Below are 15,826 nucleotides of genomic sequence, written 5' to 3'. Positions count from 1 at the left end.
AAAACCAGCTGAATATCCCTGGGCCAAGGGAGGCCAGACTGAAAGCCACCCGGGATCGGGCCTTCTCTATTACTGCTCCACTACTGTGGAACCAACTTCCTGAGGAGGTGAGGGCCATACGATGTTTAGAGGGATTCCGTAGGGCCTGCAAGACCCACCTTTTCAGGATGGCCTTCAACTAGCGAAAATTAGTGGAAAACTGTGACAAAACTAGATATGCTGCTAGAAATGCTTTTACTCTTGAAATGTTTTTACTGCTGAAATTTATTGAAATCTGTTATAACGCCATATTATTATGTGAATTTTAATATTTTGTAATTGTTTTAACCGTGTTTTATAATTGCAACTGATGTAATGTGTGTTTTATGCTGTGAGCCGCCCTGAGCCTGCTTCGGCGGGGAGGGCGGGATAGAAATAAAAAATTATTATTATTATTATTATTATTATTATTATTATCAAGGGCCTCCTGATGTCCAACTCCGTCCTTGCCCATTTCGACGAGACCCTGCCCTTGGTCCCTGCATGCGACGCATCCCCTTATGGCGTGGGGGCAGTTCTGGGCCACCGACTCCCTGATGGGACCGAAGTCCCTATCACGTACTACTCGCGGACCCTCTTGTCAGCGGAGCGGAACTACGCCCAAATCGACAAAGAAGGGTTGGCAGTTGTGGCCGGTGTCAAAAAATTTCATGATTACATCTACGGCCGGCCCTTTACCCTCTATACGGACCACAAACCCCTCTTGGGCCTCTTTGCATCGGACCGGCAGACCCCTCAGATGTTGTCCCCACGGGTCCTCCGTTGGTCCATTTTTCTAGCTGGCTACACCTACAACCTAGTGCATCGCCCGGGCAAGGCAATGGGCCATGCTGACGCCCTGAGCCGCTTGCCCTTGCCTGACGTGGATCCCGATCCAGCTCCGGCTCATCAGATCCTACTGATGGACATGCTTCCGGACAGGCCATTGCTCGCCCGCGACGTTGCTGCCCGCTCCGCTCGTGATCCAGTCCTCTCCCGTGTCTTGGACTGGGTGGGGAGGGGGTGGCCCAAGGGCTCGACTGGGCCGGAATTTACTCCGTTTGCAGCCCGGAAAGACAAATTATCCACCCACAAAGGCTGCCTACTATGGGGCAACAGAGTCATCATCCCCAAACCCTTGTAAGACCAAGTGCTGAGAGCCCTGCACGAGGCACACCCGGGCATAGTCCGCATGAAGGCTCTCGCACGGAGCTATGTCTGGTGGCCCGGCCTCGATGCAGAAATTGAGGCTTGGGTTAAAAGGTGCCCGACATGCCAGGTGTCAAGGCCTGACCCCCCACGTGGCCCAGTGCAATCATGGGAATCCACCAAAAACCCCTGGTCAAGACTGCATATGGACTTTGCTGGCCCCTTCCATGGGCGGACTCTACTCATACTAGTGGATTCATACTCCAAGTGGTTGGAGGTGGTCCAGGTGCCCTTGCCATCATCGCAGGCGACCATCACGGCTCTGAGGGCCATCTTTGCAACCCACGGGTTGCCGGAGACCATCGTCACCGACAACGGCACAGCATTCACGTCTGCAGTGTTCCAGGACTTCTTGGCCAAGAACCTCATCAGGCACATTCGCTCTGCCCCGTTTCATCCAGCCACCAACGGCCAGGCAGAACGGATGGTGCGCACAGCAAAGGAGGCCTTGAACCGTCTGGGCCCCTCAGACTGGCCAAAAGACATGGCGTGTTTCCTAATGGCCTACCGGACCACACCTACCACCTCCACAGGTCGCAGTCCAGCAGAACTCCTCATGGGCCACCGCATCTGCACCCTGACCGAGCCCCAGACAGGCGACCGGCGCCGGAACACCTTAAAGCCCCCAGAGGGTTCTACCCAGGTGAGACAGTGTGGGCACGGAACTATGCCACCACTGGCCCCGCCTGGCTCCCTGGAAAGGTGGACCACGTCACCGGACCAGTCTCCTATGCAGTGACCTTGGAGGGTGGACATCTCCTGAGGCGACACATCGACCAACTTCGAGGTCGCCTACCTGCCGGGGAGCCAAGGTCAGAGGCTCCAGATCCGGACAACGTAAGTCCCTGAGAGCCTGACACAGAACAGGGTTCCGTGGAGCCCACTTCTGCCCAGCAGGAGGAGACCCCCGACCGCGCAGCTGAACCCAGGTCTCCCGGGGCCGCCGTCCCAGATGTCTCCAGCTCTGCAGCCGCGGAACCACCAACCGAGTCGGAACGCCCAGTCCCCTCGGAGCTCCGACGCTCGACATGAGACCGCCGCCCTCCGGCATATCTCCAGGACTATGTCACCTGATAGCTGGAACTATGGGGGGGAGGGATGTTGTGTCCTAGGCTTAAATGGGAGAACTGTTACTTTTGGAGGGAACTGTTACTTTTGGAGGGAAGCTGAACAAGCCAAAGCTTGTACTCCACACCAGGGTTCCAGAGAAGGCCTAAGCGTGCTCAATCAGGGGAAGGATTGAAACATAAGTAGCCAATCAACATCTAGGCTCATACTGTACCCTGATAGGCCCTTAGGGCCCTGTAAATAGCCAATCCATGTAGATAGTTAAGGACCAATCAGAAGGGGGCAAGAATTGTATAAAAGAGCGGGAAGTTTGAATAGAGCTCAGTCTGTGTGTGTGTTCCTGAAGTAAAGCTTGCTGAAATCACTCTCCGACTCTGGTCTCTTACTGCGCCAATCCCAGTACTTTACATTAAACAACATCTATCGGGTCTCCTTTGTCCATATGTTTGTTCACCCCCTCAAAGAAATGTAACAGGTTAGTGAGGCAAGATCTTCCCTTACAGAACCCATGCTGAGTCTTCCTCAATAATCAATGTGCCTACTCATTCTGTCCTTGATAACTGTTTCTACCAACTTTCCCGGTATTGAAGTCAGACTGACTGGCCTGTAATTTCCCGGATCTCCTCTGGAACCCTTTTTAAAGATGGGGGTGACATTTGCTACCTTCCAGTCCTCAGGAACGGAGGCAGATTTCAATGAAAGATTACAGATTTTTGTTAGAAGATCCACAAATTCAACTTTGAGTTCTTTCAGAACTCTTGGATGTATGCCATTTGGACCTGGTGACTTATTAGTTTTTAATTCGTCTATCAGTTGTAGGACCTCCTCTCTTGTTACCTCAATCTGACTCAGGTCTTTCAACACCCCTTCCAAAATTAGTGGTTCTGGAGCGGGCAAACACTTCTCATCTTCCACAGCCATTTCCCTATCTTCCTTCAGTAATCCTTTTACCCCTTGGTCATCCAAGGGCCCCACTGCCTCCCTGGCTGGTTTCCTGTTTCTAATATATTTGAAGAAATTTTTATTGTTGGTCTTTATGTTTTTTTGCAATATGCTCCACATAGTCCCTTTTGCCTGCCTGATCACAGTCTTGCATTTGATTTGCCACAGCCTGTGTTCCTTTTTATTAATCTCACTTAGACTAACTTTCCACCGCTTAAAGGAGTCCTTCTTACCTTTTACAGCTTCCATTTCTTTGTTAACCATGCAGGCCTTTGTTAACCATTCAGGCCTTTTCTTATACCTTTTTGTGCCTTTCCTAACTTGTGAAATATATTTCATCTGAGCTTCTAGGATTGTAGTTTTAAATAGTCTCCAAGCTTCCCCAAGTTTCAGTTTCCTCTTCATATGCCTCCTCATCTCAGAGAATTTACCCATTTTAAAGTTAAACGTGGTTGTGGCGGTCTTTTTGGGCAACTCCCTATTTATACAAATGGTGAAATCAATAGCGTTATGGTCACTGCTCCCAAGCGATGCGATCACTTTTACATCTCTCACCAAGTCTTGGGCATTACTTAGGACCAAATCCAGGATCGCCCCACCCCTGGTAGGTTCTGGGACCATCTGCTCCATAGCACAGTCATTGAGAGCATCAAGAAACTCAATCTCTTTCTTTCGACCAGAACACATATTGACCCAATCAATCTGTGGGTAATTAAAGTCACCTATTATGACACAGTTTTTATGTTTAGCCGCTATCTTTAATCCTTCCATCATATTATAATCGTCCTCTATCTTTTGATTTGGTGGGCGATAACAAACTCCCATAGTTAGATTTCCTTTTGGGTCCTCTATTTCAACCCAAAGCATTTCTAGAAGGAAATCTAATTCTCTGACCTCAGTCTTACTGGACCGTATACCCTCTCTGACATACAGAGCCACCCCACCTCCAACCCTTCCCTCCCTATCCTTCCGATATAACTTATATCCAGGAATCACCGTGTCCCACTGATTCTCCTCATTCCACCAAGTTTCTGAAATTCCCACAATGTCTATGTTTTCTCCCAACACTAAACATTCCAACTCATATTTTGAACACTTCTAGCATTTGCATACAAACATCTATAATTTCCCAGGCAAGCTAAACCCACAACCTTCCTCCTGCCGCCTCGAGACTTTGGCAGACAGTCCACACTGTTTGTCACCATCTCAGTGGACAACTCTGATCGATTACCCGGTAGAAAAGTAACAGCTAACCCTTCATCTCTATGAGATGAGTCCTCCTGAACCAGAGACATTTCATCTCCTGTTGGCTTTCCCCCAAGATTTAGTTTAAAAACTGCTCTGCCACCTTTTTGATTTTAAGCGCCAGCAGCCTGGCTCCATCTGGGGACAAGTGGAGACCATCTCTTTTGTACAGCTCCCGCTTGTTCCAGAAAGCATCCCAGTGCCTAACAAACTTAAACCCTTCCTCCCTACACCATCGTCTCATCCACACATTGAGACTTCTAATTTGTGCCTAGTCTCTCCTGCCCTGCACGTGGAACAGGTAGAACTTCTGAGAAGGCTACCTTGGAGGTCCTGGCCTTAAGTCTCCCGCCTAGCAGTCTAAATTTTTCCTCCAGGACCTCACAACTGCATTTCCCCACATCGTTGGTGCCAACATGCACCACGACCACTGGCTCCTCCCCAGCACTGTCTATCAGCCTATCTACTACACGTGTAATGTCCGCTACCTTCGCACCAGGCAGGGAAGTCACCATACGGTCAGTACGCGGTTTTGCCACCCAGCTGTCTACTTGTCTAAGGATCGAATCACCAACTACCAAGACCCCCCCCCTCCCTGCCCAGGGATGGTTCCTTGGCGTGAAAGGATACCTGCTCACCAACTGAAGAAGAGGTCTCTTCTGAGGGCGCATTCCCCTTATCCTCAGCCCTGTGCCCTGTTCCCTCTCGACCTTCATGCTCCCTGGCAGCAACAGGGCTGCCACGTTCAGAGTGGGGCTCATCTAATACGGCCCTGAGAGTCTTCCCCGAGTGCCTGACTGTCTCCACTTCTCCAGGTCAGTCACCTCGGCCTCAAGGGTATGGACTCGTTCCCTGAGTACCAGGAGCTCCTTGCATCGAGCACACACCCCCAAGACTTCTGTCCTATGGGAAGATAGTCATACATGTGACACTCAGTGCAAAACACTGGAAAGTCCCCACCCCCCTGCTGGCATTCTATCTTCATGATAGCTTTTTTTAAAAAAAAATATACAGTCCCCTTTTAAATGCTTTTTGTTTATGTGGCTCCCCTTCTGGAGGTCAACTTACCTTATTGGGAGCACAAGGAAAATAGGGATCTGGGTTCCTGGTCCTTACAGAGCCCCCAGGATAAGAGCCCTTTAGCTCTCGCCCTTTGGCTCGCGCCAAAGGCTCGCACCTCTGGTTCTCCCAGATTAGAGTCTGCACTCCTACCCAGTACATCAAACTGGCTCTCCAAACTTTTTGCTTCCCCGGGGACTCTGATTTGGTGGAAAGGAAACATACAAATTTTATAAATAATAGATAATCCCCAAATACACACAATCCCCTACACATTGATTTATTATTTTACAAAATGTATATGTCACATAAAACTCTTACAATGTTTCACAAGGCACATAAAGGCAGTTGTGATAATAAAACACCGTAACATCACAATCAGAAGATGACAGCAAAGACCTAGCTCATCTTCTAGTTTAGATCTCAACATCAGATGACCCTAGGGTTGCCAGCTTCCAGGTGGGACTTGGAGATCTCTTGCTATCATAACTGGTCTCCAGACAATAGAGACCAGGGGGAGGGAATGGCTGCTTTGGAGGGTGGACCCTGCAGCATTGTACCCTTCTGAGGTCCCTTTCCTCCCCAAATCCTGCCCTCCATAGGCTCCAGGTATTTCCCAACACAGAGTCAGTAACCCTACCTACAAAAGAGACTTCCCCTGCCACTGGGAAGATGTAAAGCAAAGTGGATAACTGAACATCTCCAACCAGCAAGTTCCATAATGTTTGAACAATATATTTGTTATGTTTATGTCCCACCCTTCTTTCTTCAAGGTTGTGTGAATATGCCCAAAGTGATATCCCATCTAGATTAGAGCCCCACATGGAAAATTAGCATGTCCAAAGGTGGCCACTTGAACTAACCTGTCCACTTGCTTTGGGTACCTCTTATATCCCCAGTGGAATCAGGGAAGGGATTTTTATGCCACTGTTGCTTTCAAGAGGAGTCAATTTGATCCCTCACTGTTTTTCTGTAAGGAAGGACACTCTGCTGCCCGGCAGATTCCCTCTCTTAATTTGTGTGCCTTCATTTCAGCATTGTATTGAAAAAGAGGCAATTCTGTCTGCTCACCTACACTGTTTATTAATTTGATCAATTTATTTAAAACAGCTAAGTAACATCATTCCTTCTCCCTCTTTTGCAAATGTAGCTCCACTGAAGGGAAGGACCGGTTCATCTCCTTGTCCTTCATTCCAGCCCACAACTCACACACAGCTGTTCCTTGGCATGGGTCTTTCTGGGTACAGAAGGGACTGCAGAAAGGAAGAATATAGGAATACTCCCTGAAACTTCCATGGAGAGGTGCTGTAGCTCAGTGGAAGAGCTTCTGCTTTGCATGCAAAAGGTCCCAGGTTCAATCCCTAGCATTTCCAGTTAAAAGGACTAATCAGTAGGTGATGCAAAAGATCTCTACCTGAGAGCCCAGAGAGCCACTGCCAGTCTGAAAAGATAATACTAACCTTGATGAGCCTATGGTCTGATTCAATATAAGGCATCTTCATCTGTGTTCATGTGTGTGTTCCATGCATGGATCACTGAACAGAAGCTGTTAGCTACTGCTATTTCTTCTCAGGGGAAAATGGCCTGGGAACAAATTGAGCAAGTGGCCCCTGGGGGACTAACTAAGAGGGCTGCTAAAGCTGGCAACCCTTTTGAAGGAACTGGTGGGATGAAAACAGGCATGCCTGCCTTGTGTGGACACACTATCATTTTGTTGCCAAACCAGAAGTGATGCCATCACATCAGGGCAACATGGTAGGGTTTACTCCAAACTCTATGGTCGTTTTCGCACTTAGCGTTTGCTCCCCTTATTCCGCGGCGCAATTATGTCCGGATCATTTTTCTCGTTTTCGCACATTGCCTCTTTAGTGGAGTCGCTTTCCATGAAGCCCCGGCTCAAATCGTTTTCGCACTAGCATCGACTTGAGTTCGATGCCCTGTCAATCATTTTTTTTTTAAGCGCAAGTCTGGTTGCGTAACTACGTAACAACGTAACAAGAGCGTCACGTGTGCCGCTTCTGCTTATGGATTGGCTGCAGCTGTAGCATCCTCCACAGCCCTTTATGTGTTAACAGAAGCATTCACGGAGAATCTGGATGTCAACTTCCCGCCACTGATGGTGATTGGCGGGTGCTCAGCGCGCTCCGCGGAGTCGTCTGGGTGTCCCCAGTCGCCTCCGCTGGCTGCGTGGACTAACGCTATTTCGTTATAATGAAATGGTTGCGCCATAATGAAATGGTTATGGCGACACACTACACGTTGTTCAAACTGGAGAAAGCTTTTACATTTAAGCCTCCCAGCACTAGTGTGTGTGTGTGTGGCAGGTTCTTCCCTTCCCAGCCTCGCTCCCTCCCGGGTGGCGAAGCTGGGATTTCCTCTGCGCTCTTCCCCCTCCCCGGTTGGCGCTTGCAGCTGCAACGGCGACCTAACGAACTAATGAAATGGTTGCGCCATAATGAAATGGTTGCGTTATAACGAAATGGTTATGGCGACACACTACACGTTGTTCAAACTGGAGAAAGCTTTTACATTTAAGCCTCCCAGCACTAGTGTGTGTGTGTGTGTGGCAGGTTCTTCCCTTCCCAGCCTCGCTCCCTCCCGGGTGGCGAAGCTGGGATTTCCTCCGCGCTCTTCCCCCTCCCCGGCTGGCGCTTGCAGCTGCAACGGCGGCCTAACGAACTAATGAAATGGTTGCGCCATAATGAAATGGTTGCGTTATAACGAAATGGTTATGGCGACACACTACACGTTGTTCAAACTGGAGAAAGCTTTTACATTTAAGCCTCCCAGCGCTAGTGTGTGTGTGTTTGGCAGGTTCTTCCCTTCCCAGCCTCGCTCCCTCACGGGTGGCGAAGCTGGGATTTCCTCCATGCTCTTCCCCCTCCCCGGCTGGCGCTTGCAGCTGCAACGGGGACCTAACGAACTAACGAAATGGTTGCGCCATAATGAAATGGTTGCGTTATAACGAAATGGTTATGGCGATACACTACACGTTGTTCAAACTGGAGAAAGCTTTTACATTTAAGCCTCCCAGCACTAGTGTGTGTGTGTGTGGCAGGTTCTTCCCTTCCCAGCCTCGCTCCCTCCCGGGTGGCGAAGCTGGGATTTCCTCCGCGCTCTTCCCCCTCCCCGGCTGGCGCTTGCAGCTGCAACGGGGACCTAACGAACTAACGAAATAACGCAACAGCGGAAAAGCAATAATATCACTATTACGCAAGAAATATGAAGTTTAAAAAAAAAAATGGCCGTGCGGGCACTTTTGGGAAGCGCCGCGAACGGCTGATGATTGGCCAGGGGGGTGGATGGGGTGGGAGGACGGAAAGGGAGAGGGTGACGCCCACAAAGCAGTCGATCCGGCGTGGATGGATTTCCCACAGCAAACTCTGCGGAGTGGATCCGGTGTGGATCCGGAGGTTTTCAAAAACTCCGGAAGCATGTTGAAAAACATACTCCGGCGTGAAACCCCTGAAGCGCTGGAGCAAACCGCAGCGCCGGAGCAACAGGTGCGAAAACCAGGAAAAGATCCGGAGGTAAATGGGGTGCTACGCCGGAGTAAACGCTAGTGCGAAAACGACCTATGATTAAACCATGTCCAAAGGTGGCCACTTGAACTAACCTGTCCACTTGCTTTGGGTACCTCTTATATCCCCAGTGCCCTTGACATGACAACATCACTTCTGATTTGGTGCCATATGTGATATTTTGCACTGGTGTAACTCCCCATTTCTCCCTGGCTGGCCTGTGAAATGCCACTTGGGGATGGGGGGATCCCTGGGAGACCTGGTCTCCCTCCTGGCAGTGCAAAAGGGCCATTCAGTTTGGACCTGCCCAGGAATAATGATGGACATAGGTCCACCCACATTTTGCTCATGCATTACTGCTGGTCAATCTGAGCCACCTGACGTAAAAAAAAAAAAAGGTCACGGTGAATAATTGACCAAGGAAGAGAGGCAAAAATTGAAATTTGTTGGCTCTGAAAAAGCAGAAGAAAGAGAGCTGTTATTCACAGAAGATTCTCTCTCTCTCGGCTTGGCTTCGCGAACGAAGATTTAAGAAGGGTGCAATAGTCCACGTTTGCTGCAGGCTCTCTGGTGGCTGACAAGACCAATGTGGGACAGGCAGGTCCGGCCACAGCGGCTGCAGGGAAAACTCTGATTTAGGGTTGGTCCTGTAGCAGTGCGATTCTTCCTCAATCTCCTTTTGTCCTCAAGACCAGCTATGCGTGCGTTCTCAAAGGAAGAGACAGCCTGGTGGATGGTGTGCCTCCATGCTTTGCGATCTGAGGCTAGGTCAGACCACTGGTGATGGTTGATGTGACAGGTGCTAAGGGATTTCTTCAAGGAGTCCTTGTACCTCTTCTTTGGTGCCCCTCTATTTCGATGGCCGGTGGAGAGTTCGCCATACAGGGCAATCTTGGGAAGGCGGTGGTTTTCCATCCTAGAAATATGCCCTGCCCAGCGCAGCTGCGTCTTCAACAGCAGTGCCTCGATGCTGGTAACCTCTGCCCGCTTGAGGACTTCAGTGCTGGTCACAAAGTCACTCCAGTGGATGTTGAGGATGGTGCGAAGGCAGCGCTGATGAAAGCGCTCAAGGAGTCGCAGGTGATGACGGTATAAAACCCACGATTCGGAGCCATAGAAGATTATATGTCATGAGTTAATGGTGACAGAAAAGCATACCTGTCAACTCCATGGTAGGATGATTAAGTTAATTAAGTTCATATCTGCAATTGAAATAATTAGCGCTGTCAGTTGTTTAAATGATGATATCACAAAAGGCAATATTTATGCAACAGGAACAGAGTTGAAAACTGATACTCAAAGATGCAATCTGTAACAAAAAGAGTTTTAGATCCAGGTGGGTAGCAGTGTTGGTCTGAAGCAACAGAATAAAGTTAGAGTCCAGTGGGCCAATGCAGGGTTTTCTTTCAGTTTATATTTGAAGTTAACAAAAATTGAAATAGAAAGTGGCTTTAGGACACATGAGCTGCAAATATGCATAGGGTCTCAAAAATATCTTATAGAGAAGCATTTTCCCCAGAATTAAGCTCTGTATCCCTTCTGCAGTTGGTGGGATTTAAGGTAAGATACTGATTTCAATTATTTTGAGTTGCTTATTTAGATGGTCATCAGTTGTTGCTATCTTGGACAAACTTTGCCTGATCAAACAATGGATCATGGGAGACTTCAAACTCATGTGAGCTCAGAAATCTTCATTCTGTAATATGGGGGGAAATTATGAAACAGACGGAGGAATGTATTGTTACACTGTTCAGACATGTGGACAATTAATATGAAAAATATATATTTGTTGATTGTTGGAACTGACTTTGTTGTATGTTATTGTAGCAAATTGGAAGCTATGTCCTAGAGATTCAAGGCCAAAATGCACAATATGTGAAGCACAAATCAGGATACAGTTGCCTGACCTGATCCATAGTCACATGTAGGACTGCCAAACTCACCTTGAAAGAAATAATGTTACTTTTTGTGACTCCAAACACTAGGTGAGAGAACAGGCTTCAGACTTCCTTCCTGAGCTATTTTTGCCAAAGGAAATGGCCATGGGAGGTCTGTTTGCTCTTTCCTTGAGCTCCTCAAGTCTATTCAGGTCATACAGAGTTTGAGGAAGGGGAAACAGGGCCTTCCAGGTCTCTTTCCACTGGCAAAAATGGCACAGGAGGGAAGCCTGCTGTCCTGCCCCCCAAAGTGTTTGGAACCATGCAGAACAATGCAATGCTTTCAAGGTGAGTTACAGCAATCCTATATGTGACTATGTCTGGTTGGACTCAAATGTACTGACTCATGTCTCATGTATTTGTCCTCCAATGCACTGATAACCAATGTTCCCTCTAAGTTGCAGAGTCTTGTGAGCAAAAATTCTACTTTGTCAGCTACTGGCATTAAAGTTGTGAGCTACTGGCATTAAAGTTGTGAGCTACTGCATAAATGATTGTGCTCTGGGGTCATACTTCCTGAGCTAAGACAAAAATGTGTGAGTTGGAGGCTAAAAATCTGTGAGCTAGTTCACACTAACTCAGCTTAGAAGGAACATTGCTGGTAACACATATAAGGAGGGACAGTGCCTTTCACTTTAGCAACCCCCCCCCCCCATTTTGCAAAAAGAAACCCACCCCTCAGAAGGAGAAGTGTGCTTGCAGTTAGGGTTGCCAATGAACCAAATTAGTCAAACGCAGTCCTCAAGAAATCCTTTACCAGCTGCCTCTTAAAAGTTGAAAGTGAGGGGTCAAGACACACCTTTGTGGAGAAGACATTCCATAACCTTAGGGGCTGCCACCAAAAAGGTCCTCTCTAGTGTGCCCAGCAGACAAAGTTGCTTGATTAGAGGGACAGTCCGAAAGTCAGTCTTGTGACTGGCTGTTTTCAAATAATATGCCCATTCTTACCCAGGCAGATCTTCAAGGCTTGGCATGCCCACCAAATCCAACCCAAAATGGTTCCCAGGGAGTGGTGTGTGAGTGAGGGGAAGAGGAGAGATACATTCTCATTGGAACTTCAGAGGGTCCAACAGCTTTCACTTGGATGGCTTCGATTCTAGTCTGACCAGATTTGAAGCCAGGGTTTCAAAGGAACGAATTGCTAAAGAACTCAGGAATCCCAAAAGTGTATTTGGAATTGAACCCCAAATTTAGTCCAGTCGGAGGAGGGTGCAAGGACACAGGATGGCATCTGATCAGAAGGAAATAGCCAAAGAAGAGACTCCTTAGGAGAAGGTCCGTGGATTTGTGCCATTCGTGTGAGATCAAGAGAAGATGAACTGCTTTGATTGGGAAATGCTAGAGGCCTACTGGCCTACCGTTCAGCGGGAGAGGGAGAAGAAGAAAGAGGAGAAGGAGGAGGTGATGTAGGAAGAGGAGGAGGAGAAACGGAGGCAGAGAAGGAGGAGCAAGCTAAGGAGACAAGGAGGAGAAGAGAGAATTGGAGAAGGAGGGGGAGCAGTAGAAAGAGGAGGACAAGGAGGAGGAGGTGAAGTAGGAAGAGGAGGAGGAAAAGAGGAGATGGAGGAGAAGGAGCAAGAGGAGGGCCAATGATACTAGTGCAGGAAGGAAACAAGTTATTTCCCAAAACGATGTAGCTTCACTATGGCACTGGGGTGGGATCCAGCCACAGTAGGGTTGCCAGGTTTGTGTCGGAAAATGCTTGGAGACTTTGGGGGTTTGGGGAGGGGAGAGTCTCAGCGTGATACAATGCCATAGAGTCCAAAGCAGCCATTTTATCCAGGGGAACTGTCAGGCTCTGTAACTCTATCATATTAAAATTATAGAATACTAACCAAATGGACTCTTCATACTAACCCAAAGCCTTTTGTTGTACTGTAGCTAGCATGCATATCAAAGGGGGGACGTTTGAAGTGTTAACTTTGTTTAGGTCGTAAAAGGAGCAAAGGAATGCGACCGTTAGTAGATACCGCGGTCGACCAGCATCTTCCCAGAGGCAAAAAGATAAGCGGAAGCTCTCGTGTGAAAGTTTGCACCTTCACTCCCTGTTGTTTTGAGAATAGTGGCTTTGTTTAGATATTGCTTTGATGTAGATTCCTTAAGACTAAGAGACACCCAGTCCCAGATATTAGTCTCAACTTTTGTATCCAGCTATGAGTTTCCAATAAAGTATACATTGTTTCAATGAATACTGCCTTGAGTCTCCATCGCCTGACAGGAACTGATCTCTGCCAGCTGGAGATCAGTTGTAAAAGTGAGAGATCTCCAGGTCCCACTTGGAGGCTGGCAAGCCTAAGCCACAGTGAAGCCACTCTCATACCATTCAAGTAATGTATGAATTCATCCAAGGCATTATGACAGTTGTGCTTAACCATCCTTTACAGACTGAAAATACAAGAATTTAGGAGCAACACACAAATTACTAAGTTCTGAGCATGTTAAGGTATAAAGGTACAAGACCATCAAATAGAAGCTTGAGAATTAGAAGGAGGCTTCGGGAGACAGAAGAAATGGATGGCAAAATACAAAATGGCTGTCATGGGTGCTGAGGCCAATCACAAAACATTCGGAGCCTTCTAGTCAAGTTCTGTCATATAATGGATGCAAATGTTTCCTAATGGACTTCTCCCTCTGGTGTTACCTCTTAGGATTGTCTGAAGCAGCTGCTGTTAGAAAGAGGTAGAGGAAAGCCAGGACTGGCTGTCTGTTTGGGAAAGTGACACTGTGAGGGAAAAGGAAGTGGATGCCAGAAAACACATTTGTGGGCACCTTGGTGACCACAGGGACCACTTTGGGGATTACTGAAGTGGAGGATTGCCCTTTTAACAAGGAAAGCTGTTTGAAGAGTAAACTGTTAAGAATGGAGAAGCAGCGGGGGAGGGGGGGATGGTGTTTCTCTCTCCAACCCCCATTTATTTGCTCCAGCTTTCTTTTCCAGTGGCTCCCCCCTGCATGTTACCAGTGCAATTTGGAATTAAACAACAGAAAACAGTTCTTAGAATGTTAGTTAAGCATTCTTTCCCCTTCTATGGATATATTCTTTTCCCTTCTATAGATATATTTCTCCCCAAGTTACTGATTACTGAAACATTATTTCTTAGTAAAATGTGTATCTGTGGAAAAATTTCACATTTTTGTGTGTTATTTGTAGTTTGGCCTAAGCACTCCAGTGGCATGGACTGATTTAGGTCTGGTAATTGTTTTATGAATCTCCTTGTATTTGTTTTTGTATGGGACTCTGGAATATAAAAATTCCACAGCCAAAGTTGCCAGAATAGAATTTAAAGGGAGGGGGAAAGACTTAGACAAGAACTAAACAGCACACACACGCGCACACATACACACACAGACATGGAATAAAGCCCATTCAGAGGAAAAATACAATGGGCTCTAGAAAGAGGCTCTGGGTGAGTGCCCCTCCTCGCTGTCTTCCCACCCACCCAAATGAAGACATTTACTGCCTTCACCATTGGTGTCTTCCCACTCACCCATTCCCCAACATCCCACCCCACCAATGTTCACTCTAAGCTGCAGAGTCTTGTGAGAAAAAATTCTACTTTGTGAGCTACTGGTATTAAAGTTGTGAGCTACTGGCATTAAATTCTGAGCTATTGCATAAATTATTGTGCTCTGGGGTCATCCTTCCTGAGCTAAGACAAAAATGTGTGAGCTGGAGGCTAAAAAACTGTGAGCTAGCTCATGCTAACTAAGCTTAGAGGGAACACTGCACCCCACCCCCTACAATAGGGCTACCAAGCTCCTGGGCTGGGCGGGGTTTTTCCCGCTCAGGAGGTCCCCAACCTGCAGGCCCGCATTGGGCCGGCAGGTGGATCCTCCCCCAATATCACTGGTGTGATTACATCATCGCGCTGATGATGTCACACAGTGGCTGCTATAGGAGCTCCTGGAATACTCTATGGTTTTCCCTGGATGCTCTAGCAATTTGGGAGGAAAACTCTATGGTACCTCTATGGTAACTCGGTATAGATTTTTCCGGAAGCTCCTAGAGTGGCCGGCATATGACATTGCCGGAGGCCGTGGGGGACTTGGCAACCCTACCCTCCAACTACCACTGACTCCAAACCACCTCTTCCTCCCAACTACCCCTGCACCTTTGGCACACCACTACTCCCCCACCCATGACATTCACTCACCCCACCTTTACTGTCTTCCCACCCATCCACCCACCCTTGGCCTTCACTCACCCTCCCCCACTGCTATCTTCCCACCCACCCCTTGGCATTCACTTACCCAGCCCTGTTGCTGTCTTCCCATCTCCCTTGCAGCTAAAACAGATGCTGGCTCTCCCCCACATGTGTGTGTGTGTCACTTTGTCTGTGATGGCTCAAAGCCCTGAAAGAGGCCTGGAATGAAGATAAGGAACAATAATTATAGGAGTGTGGGGGGCATGATGACAGTCACACAGACACTGAAGATCAGCATTCCTTTTGTTTGCAATACATTTTTTGCTACCTTTTCCTGTCAATTCAGCTTTGCAGTGTTTAGCATCAGTGTGAGCTTGTGGCGTGATTGGGGGGAGGGGTTGCCTGACTTGGTTGTATTATGATAGACCATAGACTATGCACCTCAAGGTGGCCGTTTTTTGTATGGAAATTGATCTGATCAGCTTTCCATCTCCTCCCCCTCCCTGCAGCCTCTACCTAGGAAAAGTACAATCTTTCTCCACAGTGGGGACCAAAGCAGGAGGGAAATGACCGCAGTAGGGTACAATGACACAGAGTCCACCCTGAAAAGCAGCTGTTTTCTCCAGGGAAACAGATCTCTGTCATCTGGAGAGCAGCTGTAATTCTGAGTGATTTCCAGCCC

General features: G+C 48.0%; 1 protein-coding gene across 1 annotated transcript in view; it reads left to right on the top strand.

The window, feature by feature from the left end:
• Window positions 1-11,261: 11,261 nt before the first annotated feature.
• Window positions 11,262-15,826, top strand: part of LOC132570151 (uncharacterized protein K02A2.6-like) — a gene marked incomplete at its 3' end in the record, with an annotated part of 32,566 nt that continues 28,001 nt past the window's right edge. Inside the window, 1 exon segment of the mRNA XM_060236583.1 lies at window positions 11,262-11,287. Coding sequence (XP_060092566.1) covers window positions 11,262-11,287 — 26 coding nt within the window.

This window comes from Heteronotia binoei, chromosome 4, assembly GCF_032191835.1.
Source record: "Heteronotia binoei isolate CCM8104 ecotype False Entrance Well chromosome 4, APGP_CSIRO_Hbin_v1, whole genome shotgun sequence".
NCBI lineage: Eukaryota > Metazoa > Chordata > Lepidosauria > Squamata > Gekkonidae > Heteronotia > Heteronotia binoei.
Note: the sequence above shows the minus strand (reverse complement) of the source record. Positions and strands in the feature narration are given on the sequence as shown.